Raw genomic sequence first — 13,772 nt, 5'->3', positions numbered from 1 at the left:
GGGGCTGATTTGGAAAGATATCCAAGATATGAAGTGAGAATAGCAAATTATACTAGAATATGTATGGTATTACCCATTAGGGTTAAGATACACATGCATGCATGTGTGAACACAGACTGACACACACAGAAAACTCCTGGAAGGCATATAAGAATCTAGAGAATAGGAATGGAAGCCTCTGAGCTTTTTTTTTTTTTTTTTGAGACGGAGTCTTGCTCTGTCGCCCAGGCTGGAGTGCAGTTGCACGATCTCAGCTCACTGCAAGCTCCATCTCCCGGGTTCACGCCGTTCTCCTGCCTCAGCCTCCCGAGTAGCTGGGACTACAGGCGCCCGCCACCTCGCCCAGCTAATTTTTTTTGTATTTTAGTAGGGACGGGGTTTCACCGTGTTAGCCAGGATGGTCTCGATCTCCTGACCTTGTGATCCGTCCGTCTCGGCCTCCCAAAGTGCTGGGATTACAGGCGTGAGCCACCGCGCCAGACTGTTTTTTTTTTTTGATGGAGTCTTGCTCTGTCGCCCAGGCTGGAGTGCAGTGGCGTGATCTCAGCTCACTGCAACCTCTGCCTCCTGTGTTCAAGTGCTTCTCCTGCCTCAGCCTCCCGAGTAGCTGGGACTACAGACGTGTGCCACCATGCCCAGCTAATTTTTGTATTTTTAGTAGAGACAGGGTTTCTCCATGTTGGCCTGGCTGGTCTCCAACTCCTGACCTCAGGCAATCCACTTGACTTGGCCTCCCAAAGTGCTGGGATTACAAATGTGAGCCACTGCGCCCAGCCATGAGTATGCATTTTTGTAATTTTTTAAAAGTTGCTAATTTGACCAAAATACATTTTCTTGAAAAGATTAAGATTTGCCTGTAAATCTTTATTTATTTATTTATTTAGGTTCCTTCAAGATGTCTGCTTTGAAATTCTGCCTTTATTTAGCTGAGAGATGGCTGCAGAATATCCCATCGCAGGTGTGTCTGAACTATCAGATTGGTGGCTTCTCTTCTTCCTAATTAAATTGTACTAGCTTATTTTACCTTCTCATGCTGCCCTGGTGCCTAAAATGGAGAAGGAAGACCAAGGCTTTATGTAGATGCTTAGGAACATAACTGAGGAAGGGAGGGATTGTGATTGATAAAGATGGATGCTTGGCTTCAACTGAGACTTATAAAGTAAGATTTTCTTTTTGCTTGGAATTGTTTAAAAGGATGAAAAACGTGAAAAAGCCGAGGCTTTGTTGAAGAAGCTTCATATCCAGTACCGGCGATCAGGCACAGAAGCTGTGCTCATAGCCCACAAGCTGAACACTGAGGAATATTTAAGAGTGATCGGAAAGCCAGCACATCTCATTGTCAGTCTCTACGAACATCCTAGCATCAATCAAAGAATTCAGAATTCATCTGGCACAGATTATCCTGGTGAGGACAGAACTACTTTTTTGTTGTCCAAGAAAAGCTATTATTTTGATTCCCAGTTTTATGTATATATGTACATGTACATATATAGTACATATATGTGCTTATATATGTATATGCTTAAACATACTTATGTGTATGCATGTGCATATATACATATACACATATAAGTATTCAATATAAGTATTTAAAACTTGAGTTCTTTTAATTATTTATTTTGAATATCTTAGATATTCATGCAGCAGCTAAAGAAATAGCTGAAGTCAATGAAATTAATTTGGAAAAAGTCTGGGACATGTTGTTGGAAAAATGGCTATGCCCTTCAACAAAACCTGGTGAAGTAAGTACTTGCTGCCCAAGAGTTGAGTATGCACCGATGACTTCTTCTCAAAGGCTAAATATTTATCCCGCATGATACGGCCTTCTAATTAGGAGCACAGACTCTTCAAAGAAGGAACTTTGTTTTGTTTTGTTTTGTTTTTGAGACGGAATCTTGCTCTGTTGCCCTGGCTGGAGTGCAATGGCACAATCTCTGCTCACTACAACCTCCGCCTCCTGGGTGCAAGCGATTCTCCTGTGTCAGCCTCCTGAGTAGCTGGGATTACAGGTGCCCGCTACCATGCCCGGCTGATTTTTGTATTTTTGGTAGAGACGGGGTTTCACCATGTTGGACAGGCTAGCCTCAAACTCCTGACCTCGTGATCCTCCTGCCTCAGCCTCCCAGCGTGCTGGGATTACAGGCGTGAGCAACCACACCTGGCCTCTTTGTTTTTTAAAGACAGAGGCTCGCTCTGTCACCCTGGCAAGTGCAATGGCGCAATCATGGCTTACTGCAGACTTGAACTCCTAGGTTCAAGCAATCCTCCCCACCTCAGCCTCGTGAGTAGCCGGGACCAAACATGTGCATCACCATGTGTGGCTAATGTTTTGCTTGTTTGTTTGTTGGTTTTGTAGAGACAGGGTCTCTCACTGTGTTGGCCAGGCTGGTCTCCAACTCCAGGTCTCAAGTGATCTTCCCACCTCGATTTCCCAAAGTGCTGGGATTACAGGCATAAACCACTGTGCCTGTCTGGAACTTTTGTTCATTTTATTTTATTTTATTTTATTTTGAGACGGAGTCTCGCTTTGTCACCTGGGCTGGAGTGCAGTGGCCGGATCTCAGCTCACTGCAAGCTCCGCCTCCCGGGTTTATGCCATTCTCCTGCCTCAGCCTCCCCAGTAGCTGGGACTACAGGCGCCAGCAACCTCGCCCGGTTAGCTTTTTGTATTTTTTAGTAGAGACGGGGTTTCACCATGTTAGCCAGGATGGTCTCGAACTCCTGACCTCGTGATCCGCCCGTCTCGGCCTCCCAAAGTGCTGGGATTACAGGCTTGAGCCACCGCACCTGGCCCTTTTGTTCATTTTGTTACCCTCTGTTATCTGATAAGTTTTAAAGAGATTGTTAATTTTTTTTTTTTTGGATACAGAGTTTTAGTCTGTCACCCAGTCTGGAGTGCAGTGGCGTGATCTCAGCTCACGGCAGCCTCTGCTGAGGTTCAAGAGATTCTCCCTCCTCAGCTTCCCGAGTAGCTGGGATTACAGGCGTGCACCACTATGCCCAGCTAATTTTTGTATTTTTAGTAGAGATGGGGTTTCACCATGTTGGCCAAGCTGGTCTCAAACTCCCGACCTCAGGTGTTCCACCCGCCTTGGCCTCCCAAAGTGTTGGGATTATAGGTGTGAACACCACGCCTGGCCTGAGGTTGCTTACTTTTTGTTTACATATTGTTTTGTAGCTGTTTTACCTTTCAATTGATGATTTCAGATGCTGTCTTATATGAAAGAAATGGCCTGTTCTTTTATTCAAATTCATGTGATTAACTTTTTGTTTTGAAATAATTTAAAATGTACAGAAAAGTGCAAAAATAGTAAAAAAAAATTCCTATATATACCTTTCACCCATATCCATGAATTTTTAACATTTTGTCATATTCGCTTCATCTCTCCTCTATAATTGATACACATAATATTTTTCTGAACCATTGAAGAGTAAATCGCATGTGGCATACCCCTTTGCCCCCTGAATATTTTAAGGGTGTATTTCCCAAGAACAGGATTTTCTCTTATCCAACCATAATATAATTATAAAAATCAGAAATTTAATGGTGATATAATTGAATTTATGGTCCATTTTACAGTTATACCAATTGTCCTAATAATGTTTTTTATAGCAGTTTTCTCCCCCAGGTCTAGGATCTTGTCTAGGACTATGCTTTGCATTTGTTGGTCATGTCTCTAGTCTGCTTTTTTTTTTTCTGACACAGTCTGGCTCCATTGCCCAGGCTGGAGTGCAGTGGTGCAATCTCAGCTCACTGCAACTCCCACCTCCTGGGCTCAAGCAAGTCTCATGCCTCAGCCTCTCGAGTAGCTGGGATTACAGGTGCCCACCACCATGCCTAGCTAATTTTTGTATTTTTAGTAGAGATAGGTTTTCACCATGTTGGCCGGGCTGGTCTCGAACTCCTGGCCTCATATGTTCCTTCTACCTCAGCCTCCCAAAGTGCTGGGATTACAGGCGTGAGCCACCACGCTTGGCCTCTAGTCTGTTTTAATCTACAACAGTTCTGTGACTTTTTCTTGTCTTTTATGATATTGACATTTTTGAAGAGTATAATCCAGCTGTTTCATAAGCTGCCCTCCAATTTGGGCTTGTCTAATACTGCCTCATGATAAGATTCAAATTACTTATTTTTAACATCATACTGCATAAGTTGTGTTGGGCCTTCCTCAGGGTATGACATTTGGAGGCACATGAGGTCCCTTTGCCCTCACAGTTGATGTTAATTTAGATAACTTGGTTAAGGTGTTGTCTGTTTGTCTACTCCATAATTGCTATTTTTCCTTTTGTAATTATTAGAGGAAATATTTTGGGATGATACAACATTCCATGCCTCTCCCAGCTCCTTTCCTCTACCCCTGCATACCCTGATTTATTGATGTTTTTGAAGAGCACAGGCCAGCCGGTTTATAAAATGTTTCATTTTGGGTCTGCTAATGTTTCCTGTTATTTGATTCAGGTTATGTACTTTTGGCAAGAATACTGTATAGGTGATGTGTTACTTTCAAAGGATCACACCAGGAAGCGCATAATGTCAGTTTTTCAGAAATAGCATCATTAACATCTAAAATTTAAGATAGGATTCAGCAAATCCAGATCTTTTGTATCATTTCTTCTGAATTTTCAGGCAGAACTTGAGGTAGATTCTATAATTCCTATATCCACCTAGGCAGATATTCTTGGGGGAGCAAAATCTATTTGTAAACAAATAGTGTAATTAACATGATATTAGGGTTTTGTTTGTTTGTTTGTTAGAGCAGTGGCATGATCTCAGTTCACTACAGCCTCCACCTCCCTGGCTTAAGTGATTCTCGTGCCTCAGTCTCCAGAGTAGCTGGGACTACAGGTGTCCCAGCTACTTTCAAAAAATTACCTGGCCGGGCGCAGTGGCTCACGCCTGTAATCCCAGCACCTTGGGAGGCCGAGGTGGCCGGATCACGAGGTCAGGAGATCAAGACTATCCTGGCGAACACGGGGAAACCCCATCTCTACTGAAAATACAAAAAAAATTAGCCAGGCGTGGTGGTGGGCGCCTGTAGTCCCAGCTTCTAGGGAGGCTGAGGCAGGAGAATGGCGTTAACCCGGGAGGCGGCGGAGCTTGCAGTGAGTGGAGATCGCGCCACTGCACTCCAGCCTGGGCAACAGAGCAAGACTGCGTCTCAGAAAAAAAAAAAAAAAAATTACCTGTGCCCGGCTAATTTTTTTAGTATTTTTAGTAGAGATGGGTTTTCGCCATGTTGCCCAAACTGGTCTCGAACTCCTGAGCTTAGGTGATTCACCCACCTCAGCCTCCCAAAGTCCTGGGATTACAGGTGTGAGCTACTGCACCCGGCCACCATTAGGTTTTTAATTAGCAATTTTTATATCGTTTGGCATTTGATTCAACAACAATTTTTAAAATATTTACCAAGAGCATGGACTGTGCTTCAGTGGAAACAGGAGTTAGAAACATATCTTGGCCACGTATAATATATGGTTAACTTTTAGAAACCAGCCTTTACAGATGTTTTAACTTATATGTAAGTTCAAGGTACACACTGAAAGTTCCTTGAGGCCAGAAATTGCATGTATACATAGCACCTAGCACAGTACTTTGTAAATCCCAATAGATATATACTGAATTAACAAATGGTTCATTTAAAATTCATGGAGTCTTTTCCTTTTAAAAATTATATAATATGGGGCTGGGCAAGGTAGCTCATAACTGTAACCTCAGCACTTTGGGAGGCCGAGGTAGGAGGATTGTTTGAGGCCAGAACTTTGAGACCAGCCTAAGCAACATAGCAAGACCCCCATCTCTACAAAAATTTTAAAAATTAGCCAGGTGCCATGGTGTGCACCTGTGGTCCCAGCTACTTGGGAGGCTGAGGCAAGAGGATTGCTTGAGCACAGGAGGTTGAGGCTGCAGTGAGCCGTGGTTGTGCCACTGTACTCTGGCCTGAGTGACAGAGCTAGACCCTGTCTCCAAAAATAAAAATAAATCAAAATAAAAATCCAAGGCACGTAAGCTCCAGGAGGACAGGAACATTTGCTTTATTTACTCAGGCAATCCATATGCTTTGAATTGTGCCTATCATATAGTAAGTGCTCAGTGAATATTTGTTGAGTGAACAGATGTGAGTAGACCCATCATTCAAGCAGAAATCTTTTCATAGAAAAGTAATCATTTATGTTGTAATTTTTCTAGGTAAACATAATCTTGTATATTAGGTTTTTTTTTATCTAATAGATTTTCAGAGAGATGTTTGTTTAGTCATAAACTTTTCGGTTTTTGACCTTTTTTTCCTGCCTTTTCAAAGAAACCATCAGAATTATTTGAACTTCAAGAAGATGAAGCCCTACGAAGGTACTCTTTTCGTTTACTTATATTCACCTATATCATGATGCAAAATAGAAATTTTACCAGTACATTTTTAAGCAGTTGATTTTTTTAAAGGGCTTTCTTAATAAAACTCGGGTTAGAGTCTATGAGATGAATCAGTTCACTAATACATGGCTAGGAGTCTCTTCAGTGGAAAACATCAGAGCCAGCCAAGATCTAGAATTTCTGAACTCCTACGAGGGCGAGGGTTCCTAGCACACCTTTAACTAGAAGGTGCCTCTCAAGCAAAAGAAACCTCTTTCTTAGCTAGGACTTTGGCCCCAGACCTCTTTATGTTCTCTTACCATGCTAAACTGGATTGGTTCAGATATAGGCCACTAGATGCTTTGTGTTCTTCTAACCTGTGACTGAGACCTAGAAAGGCGCATTGATTTTATCTAATGTGCTAGGTCTGATTGGTCATGGCTTGTATTCTTCAGAAGACTCTTATCTGGGCCCAAGTCAGAATGAATGTGGCAATCCATTAATGATGCCTGGCACAGGCATGGATAAGGAAGCATGGTGGCTCACATGCCAGCCAGCTTTTTGTCTTTCTAGCCTAAACCAAAAGTAGGCCAAGTGGCCTGGGAGGCCCTGTGTCCAACCTCAGCCTTGGAGAGCTGATAGAAAAGACATGGAAAGACAACCTCAAGAAATGGATTCCTTCTGGTTTGGAGCAAGCAGAGCTATCTTAACCACCCATACCATGCCCTCTTTCCCTCTGAACCCCCACCTTGGCCTCATTTAGTCTTTTAAGGGAAGGGCCACCTTTGTTCAAACAAGAGGTAGCTCCTGGTGTGTCTACCTGAACTAGCCACATGGAAAGTCTTGGAGGGAAACGATTTAAAGAGAGGAGAGAAAAAGGAAATCCCAGAAGGCTACTTAATGCAAAATTTATAACGTGCTCCTTTTTCTACTAAAAGCTCTGCCCCACCCCTCCTCCAGCCGGCCTGATTCATCCTCCCTTCCCAGAGATGGGCCAGCCTGCCCTGGGTCTGGAGGTTGAAATGGGCCGCTAACAAGGTCCTGCATACCAAACACAGAATTTCCCATGTGTAGCATTCAAGAGACTTTACAGCTACGGTTTGTATTAATTTCTTAAATAGAATTTAAGGGACCAGAGATTGACTGGCTGTTCTATAGATGAGGAGGCTGAAGCCTGGCATCTGTTGCATGTATTATCATCTTTAGCAATGAAAGAACTCAAGAAAAGATTAAGCATTCTTTAAAGGGGGAAGCACCAATGTCATTGACCCATTATCCTTCCGATCTGCCTTTGAATTGTTTAATGACCGTTCCATGGATGATAAGTCTGTTGTTTTGGTAATCCATCACTAAATTAAAAAATAACTGTAATTAAAATTTTTTTTCCAGAGTGCAGTATCTCCTTCAGTCTCGTCCAATTGATTATAGTTCAAGAATGCTGTTTGTATTTGCAACATCAACTACAACCGTAAGCTCTAGAAACTTAATCCAAACTCTTCGGTGCATCTCAGCTTAACATTTTTTCCTGTTTATTTACCATGCTTGATTGCATTAACAGATGATTCAGATAATGCTCACATACATATGTATTCTAAGTCTGTCTAATCTCCTGAGCAAGCATTGTGTTTTGCACCATGCTCCGTTTAGTGCTGGCCTCCGCAACATCTGCTTAGCATGCTGAATGGTGCACCTATTGACAGTTTCCACTGGCTGTCTGCATTCACAGTGGTTAACTCCCTGGTCAGTCCACATTCCTGAAGCCAGGAGCCAAACAAACTGGCCACGAGCAAGTCTCCACCATGGCCTAATCCAACTGCGTGCTCTGGTCAGACCACCCCTTCTGCCCACTAAATTCTAGCTAGATTGAACTTGCAATTTCCCCTAACGGCAACATGACCTGTAGCTTCAGGTTCTTGCCTGTAGAAATGTCCTCTGAGGCAACTGGAGCAGAGAGAGGAGAAGGGAGTGGAGCCAGTAGCAGGCAAATGATTCTCAGAGAAAAGGAAGAAAAGGCAGTCTGAGGTGCTGATTTTAAAGTCCCATGACAAAAAGGAAAAAGCCACCCCTGATTTTCTCTGCATGTAAAGACTTATGACCTAAAAATGGTATTCCATGAAAGGTGGCTCGTGCAGCTCACAGCTCAGCTGTGTCCATGCTTTTCCTTGCAGTCTGCCTTATGTGTACTTCCCATTAATTAGTATTAGCATGTGTTCAAATGGGAATTCACATTAGTATGATATACAGTAATCCCTCCGTATCTGTGGGAGGACTGGTCCCAGGACCCCCAAGGATACCAAAATCTGAGGACGCTCAAGTCTTTTATATAAAATGTTGTCGTATTTGCATGTCACCTACACACATCCTCCTATGTACCTTAAATCATCTCTAGGTTACTTATAACACAATGCCTGCAAATCACTTCATCCCCATGGATTCAGTGTAGTATTTGGCATGCAGCAAATTCATGTTTGGTTTTTAGAACTTTGTGGAATTTTTTTTTTCTTGAATATTTTTGATACACTGTTGGTTGATTCCATGAATACAGAACTCACAGAAACTGGGGACCAACTGTGGATCCAAAAGTTGAGGTTTAGTAAAATTAATTTTTACTGCTTCATCAAGAACATTTTTTTTTGAGACGGAGTCTCGCTCTGTCACCCAGGCTGGAGTGCAGTGGCCGGATCTCAGCTCACTGCAAGCTCCGCCTCCCGGGTTTACGCCATTCTCCCGCCTTAGCCTCCCGAGTAGCTGGGACTACAGGCGCCTGCCACCTCACCCGGCTAGTTTTTTGTATTTTTTAGTAGAGACGGGGTTTCACCGTGTTCGCCAGGATGGTCTCGATCTCCTGACCTCGTGATCCGCCCATCTCGGCCTCCCAAAGTGCTGAGATTACAGGCTTGAGCCACCGCGCCCAGCCCGAACATTTTTTTTTTTTTTGAGATGGAGTCTTGCTCTGTTGCCTAGGTCGGAGAGCAGTGGCACAATCTTGGCTCACCACAACCTCCGCCTCCTGGGTTCAAATGATTTTCTTGTCTCAGCCTCCTGAGTAGCTGGGATTACAGGCACATGCCACCACGCCTGTCTAATTTCTGTATTTTTAGTAGGGACAGGGTTTCACCATGTTGACCTGGCTGGTCTTGAACTCCTGACCTCAGGTGATCCACCCGCCTCGGACTCCCAAAGTACTGGGATTACAGGCGTGAGCCACTACACCCAGCCCATCAAGAATATTCTTAAGTGAAATTTGTCTTTGTTTTTTTGTTTGTTTTGTTTTGTTTTTTGAGACAGAGTCTCACTCTGTCGCCCAGGCTGGAGTAGTGCAACAGTGCGATCTTGGCTCACTGCAACCTCCACTTCCGGGTTCAAGTGATTCTCCTGCCTCAGCCTCCTGAGTAGCTGGGATTACAGCCACGTGCCACCACACCTGGCTAAGTTTTGTATTTTTAGTAGAGATGGGGGTTTCACCATGTTGATCAGGCTGGTCTTGAACTCCTGACCTCATGATACACCCGTCTTGGCCTCCCAAAGTGCTGAAATTACAGGTGTGAGCCACTGTGCCCGGCCATGTCTTTGGTTTTCAATACTGCCAGAGCATGCCTGTAAATACAAGGGCTACAACAACACTTGGGGCCCCTGCCTCCATTCTGCCTGTAATTTCACCCACCATTGCTTTTGCACAGTTAGTGCAAATATCAACACAGTGTAAAGGCAAATAACATCTTAGTGTCATGAAAACAGCTTTGACCCTTTCCCTCCTGAAGGAGTCTCAGGAATGCTCCTCCAGGGGTCCATGGGCCACGTGTTAAGAACCACTGTTACAGTGCATTCCATAACTGTAGAGATTGACTTTACATTTTAAAATAATGACGTTGTTTTTGTTGCCTATGTTGAAACTTATTTACCCAGCTACAACATGCAAGTGTTCAACTCTCCAAACCTCTTTTGGTTTTGCAGACATTAGGTATGCATCAGTTAACTTGGGCCCATAGAACTCGAGCTCTTCAGTGTCTCTTCTATTTGGCTGACAAGGAACCTATAGAATCACTCTTTAAAAAACCCATTGAAGAAGTGAAGTAAGTAGAAATGTTTAAATTGTGTTAATAAATAGGAAACAGATCATTTTTTGGAGCTGTACCTTTTAAGCCCTGAATTCAGAAGAGCATAGTAGAGTAGCTGTGTGAATACAGTTCTGTTGCCTTGAATATCCTTGACCTTTTGGCAAACGGAAAATAGGGCTTTGAGAACATCTTGTTTCCATCGTTTCTTGGAGGCATTTAGAAACTGAATATTTTGTTTATCTTGTTCAAATTGATTTCTATCTAATGTTATTATATATTCAGGGAATATATTTAGAAGTCCAAAATGGACATTTAAAACAAACTGGCCTAATATTTCCATATGGTAGTTTTTATTTTAAATGTAAATGTGACCTATGAGAATGATTCTTAGAAACATTTCTGTTTTCCAGATCTTATCTGAAATGTATAACTTTTCTGGCATCATTTGAGACTTTGAATATCCCCATCACATACGAATTATTTTGCAACAGTCCTAAAGAAGGAATGATTAAGGGCCTGTGGAAAAACCACAGCCACGAGCCCATGGTAGGTACGCCTCACTGCTGCATTCCCAATTCCCTGCCCCTACTTAGAATCCTGAAAGAGAAAACCAGGAACAGTCTTTTTTTTTTTTTGAGACGGAGTTTTGCGCTGTTGCCAAGGCTGGAGTATAGTGGCGTGATCTCAGCTCACTGCAGCCTCTTGTCTCCTGGGTTCAAGCCTCAGCCTTCCAAGTAGATGGGATTATAGGCACCTGCCCACCACACCTGGCTAATTTTTGTATTTTTAGTAGAGATGAGGTTTCACCATATTGGCCAGGCTGCTCTCAAACTCCTGATCTAAGGTGATCCACCCACCTGGGCCTCCCAAAATGCTGGGATTACAGGCGTGAGCCACTGCGCCCGACCGAAACAGTCTTTATCCCTGAACAACTCTACTGCTCTGAGACCTTTCTACTCTCCTGTCCCAGCATGTGGATGGATAAGGCAATGTGGAAGGTCCTTTTACCTCTTTTGCCTTAAGGTCCACCAGTTAAAGTCATCCCTGCCAACCAGAGAGAGCACTTCTATAATCCCTTCCACGGCTTATCCTTATCTGTACAGGAAGAGGAGACTGTCCGGTAGAGAGAGGATATCGTTTATCTTCTTCTTAGTTGCCTATGGGAATTTAGCCTCTGAGGCAGTGGAGGCTGGGGTAGGAAGGTTTTTTGGTCCAACAGGCAAACTTTTTCGATAGAAGAAAGAGAGGGGGAGATGTCTGAGGTGGTGTCTTGAGTCCATGATAGCAAGAAAAAGAATCTCTTTTTTGTCGTTTCTTTCATTAGAAAGATGGGGGCCTTCAATAGACATTCACAGATTAGAAGCACATTTTGTGGCCGGGTGCGGTGGCTCATGCCTGTAATCCCAGTACTTTGGGAGGCCAAGGCGGGTGGATCACCTCAGGTCAGGGGTTCGAGACCAGCCTGGCCAACATGGTGAAACCCCGTCTCTACTAAAAATACAAAAATTAGCCAGGCGTGATGACGGCCACCTGTAATCCCAGCTGCTCGGGAGGCTGAGGCAGGAGAATGGCTTGAACCCGGGAGGTGGAGGTTGCGGCGAGCTAAGATCATGCCACTGCACTCCAGCCCGGGCGACAGAGCGAGACTCCGTCTCAAAAAAAAAAAAAAAAAGCTTTTTTTTTTTTTGAGACGGAGTCTCGCTCTGTCGCCCGGGCTGGAGTGCAGTGGCTGGATCTCAGCTCACTGCAAGCTCCGCCTCCCGGGTTCACGCCATTCTCCTGCCTCAGCCTCCCGAGTAGCTGGGACTACAGGCGCCCGCCACCTCGCCCGGCTAGTTTTTTGTATTTTTTAGTAGGGACGGGGTTTCACAGTGTTAGCCAGGATGGTCTCGATCTCCTGACCTCGTGATCCGCCCATCTCGGCCTCCCAAAGTGCTGGGATTACAGGCTTGAGCCACCACACCTGGCCAAAAGCAGCATATTTTGTATTAAGCTGCCCTACTTTTCCAAAGATGGCTTGATTTACTGGTTTGTTGGAGCCGCATGATTTTTTTCTTTTTTTGGCTTCAGGCAGTAAGATTGGTGACTGAGCTGTGTTTAGAATACAAAATCTATGACCTGCAGCTTTGGAATGGACTCTTGCAAAAGCTTCTGGGCTTCCCTATGGTAAGTAAGACTCAATACCCTGGACTGAATATATCTGAAAGCTTTTGCACAGCATCCGCTAAACATTTTGGATTGATACTTGTTATGGAACAGATTTATGCTGAAAACACAGTCACTCTCACTGAGTTCATGCCAAACTTAAAGAACTTGGTGTTAGGCCAGAGAATGCAAAATCCAAAATGACATAAATTTCACTGGAAACAAATGGAAGGTTCCCTAGCCTTTTGTGATATTTATGAACTTGTAAGTGAACTTCTCTGGCAGTTATCATGGAAGATAAAGTTTTACCAGTACTTTTTCTGGAACTTTAAGATGCGATATTTCACATTGAAATTTTCCATTTTGGTGGTCTTTAGAACTTTTTTATTTTTAATATTTTACAGATTCCTTATCTAAGGAAAGTTTTAAAAGCCATTTCCAGTATCCATTCTTTATGGCAGGTATGTGGTTTTTTAAAATAAATTTTATTGAATTTAGTCTTTATACTTTCTGGCCTTGTGACTGCTGGGGACACTGGATTAAGCAGTCAGCTCCTTCGTAAAGAACAGAACTGAGCCAAGTACAGTGGCTCACTCCTGTAACTCCAAAGCTTTGGGAGGCCAAGGCAGAAGGATCACTTGAGCCCAGGAGTTTGAGGCTGCAGTGAGCCATGATTGCACCATCGCACTCCAGCTCCAGCCTGGGCAACAGAGCTAGATCCTTTCCCTAAAACAAAGGAAGAAGAAACAGAACTGATCAGTTGTAGGATGATTAAAGTTGTGCCTGGATCTGTTAATACTCAGCTCACATCACCTCCTGAAGATACCACTTTCCTGAGTTTTCCAGGCCTCACAAGTCACACCTTTATGCTCTCAAGACATTTTGGCTCCACTCTGACTTTTGTCACCATATAATTAATTTTCATTACATGTTGGGCTGCCCCTCACAGACTTTGAAGATCTTTCACATCAGATACCCTGGCTTGTTCATCTTTTCTACATTTCACATAAATTGTGTACCCATATAAGCAAAATATATATTACGTAGAAATATATAATTTATTCTTTGTTTAATAAATTAGGACAATATAGAAATATGCTGAGTAAAACATGAAAATTCCCCCTTACTATTTCCCTTCATAATTATCTTCCTAAGGGAACGACTGCTTACAATGTCCTATGTATTCTAGAGATTTCCTGTTTTGTTTTGTTTTGTTTTGTTTT

At 43.3% G+C, this 13,772-nt stretch overlaps 1 protein-coding gene across 1 annotated transcript in view; it reads left to right on the top strand.

The window, feature by feature from the left end:
* The window catches only part of KNTC1 (kinetochore associated 1), a 106,232-nt gene that overhangs the window by 82,348 nt on the left and 10,112 nt on the right, over positions 1-13,772 (top strand). The window contains exons 49-57 of the mRNA XM_033220274.1: positions 885-958; positions 1,195-1,405; positions 1,633-1,742; positions 6,300-6,346; positions 7,736-7,814; positions 10,301-10,419; positions 10,815-10,950; positions 12,475-12,570; positions 12,954-13,010. Coding sequence (XP_033076165.1) covers positions 885-958; positions 1,195-1,405; positions 1,633-1,742; positions 6,300-6,346; positions 7,736-7,814; positions 10,301-10,419; positions 10,815-10,950; positions 12,475-12,570; positions 12,954-13,010 — 929 coding nt within the window. The remainder of the gene's footprint in view (positions 1-884; positions 959-1,194; positions 1,406-1,632; positions 1,743-6,299; positions 6,347-7,735; positions 7,815-10,300; positions 10,420-10,814; positions 10,951-12,474; positions 12,571-12,953; positions 13,011-13,772) is intronic.

This window comes from Trachypithecus francoisi, unplaced genomic scaffold (genome assembly GCF_009764315.1).
Source record: "Trachypithecus francoisi isolate TF-2019V2 unplaced genomic scaffold, Tfra_2.0 Lachesis_group11, whole genome shotgun sequence".
Taxonomy (NCBI): domain Eukaryota; kingdom Metazoa; phylum Chordata; class Mammalia; order Primates; family Cercopithecidae; genus Trachypithecus; species Trachypithecus francoisi.
This window is presented reverse-complemented; position numbering and strand designations above follow the sequence as displayed.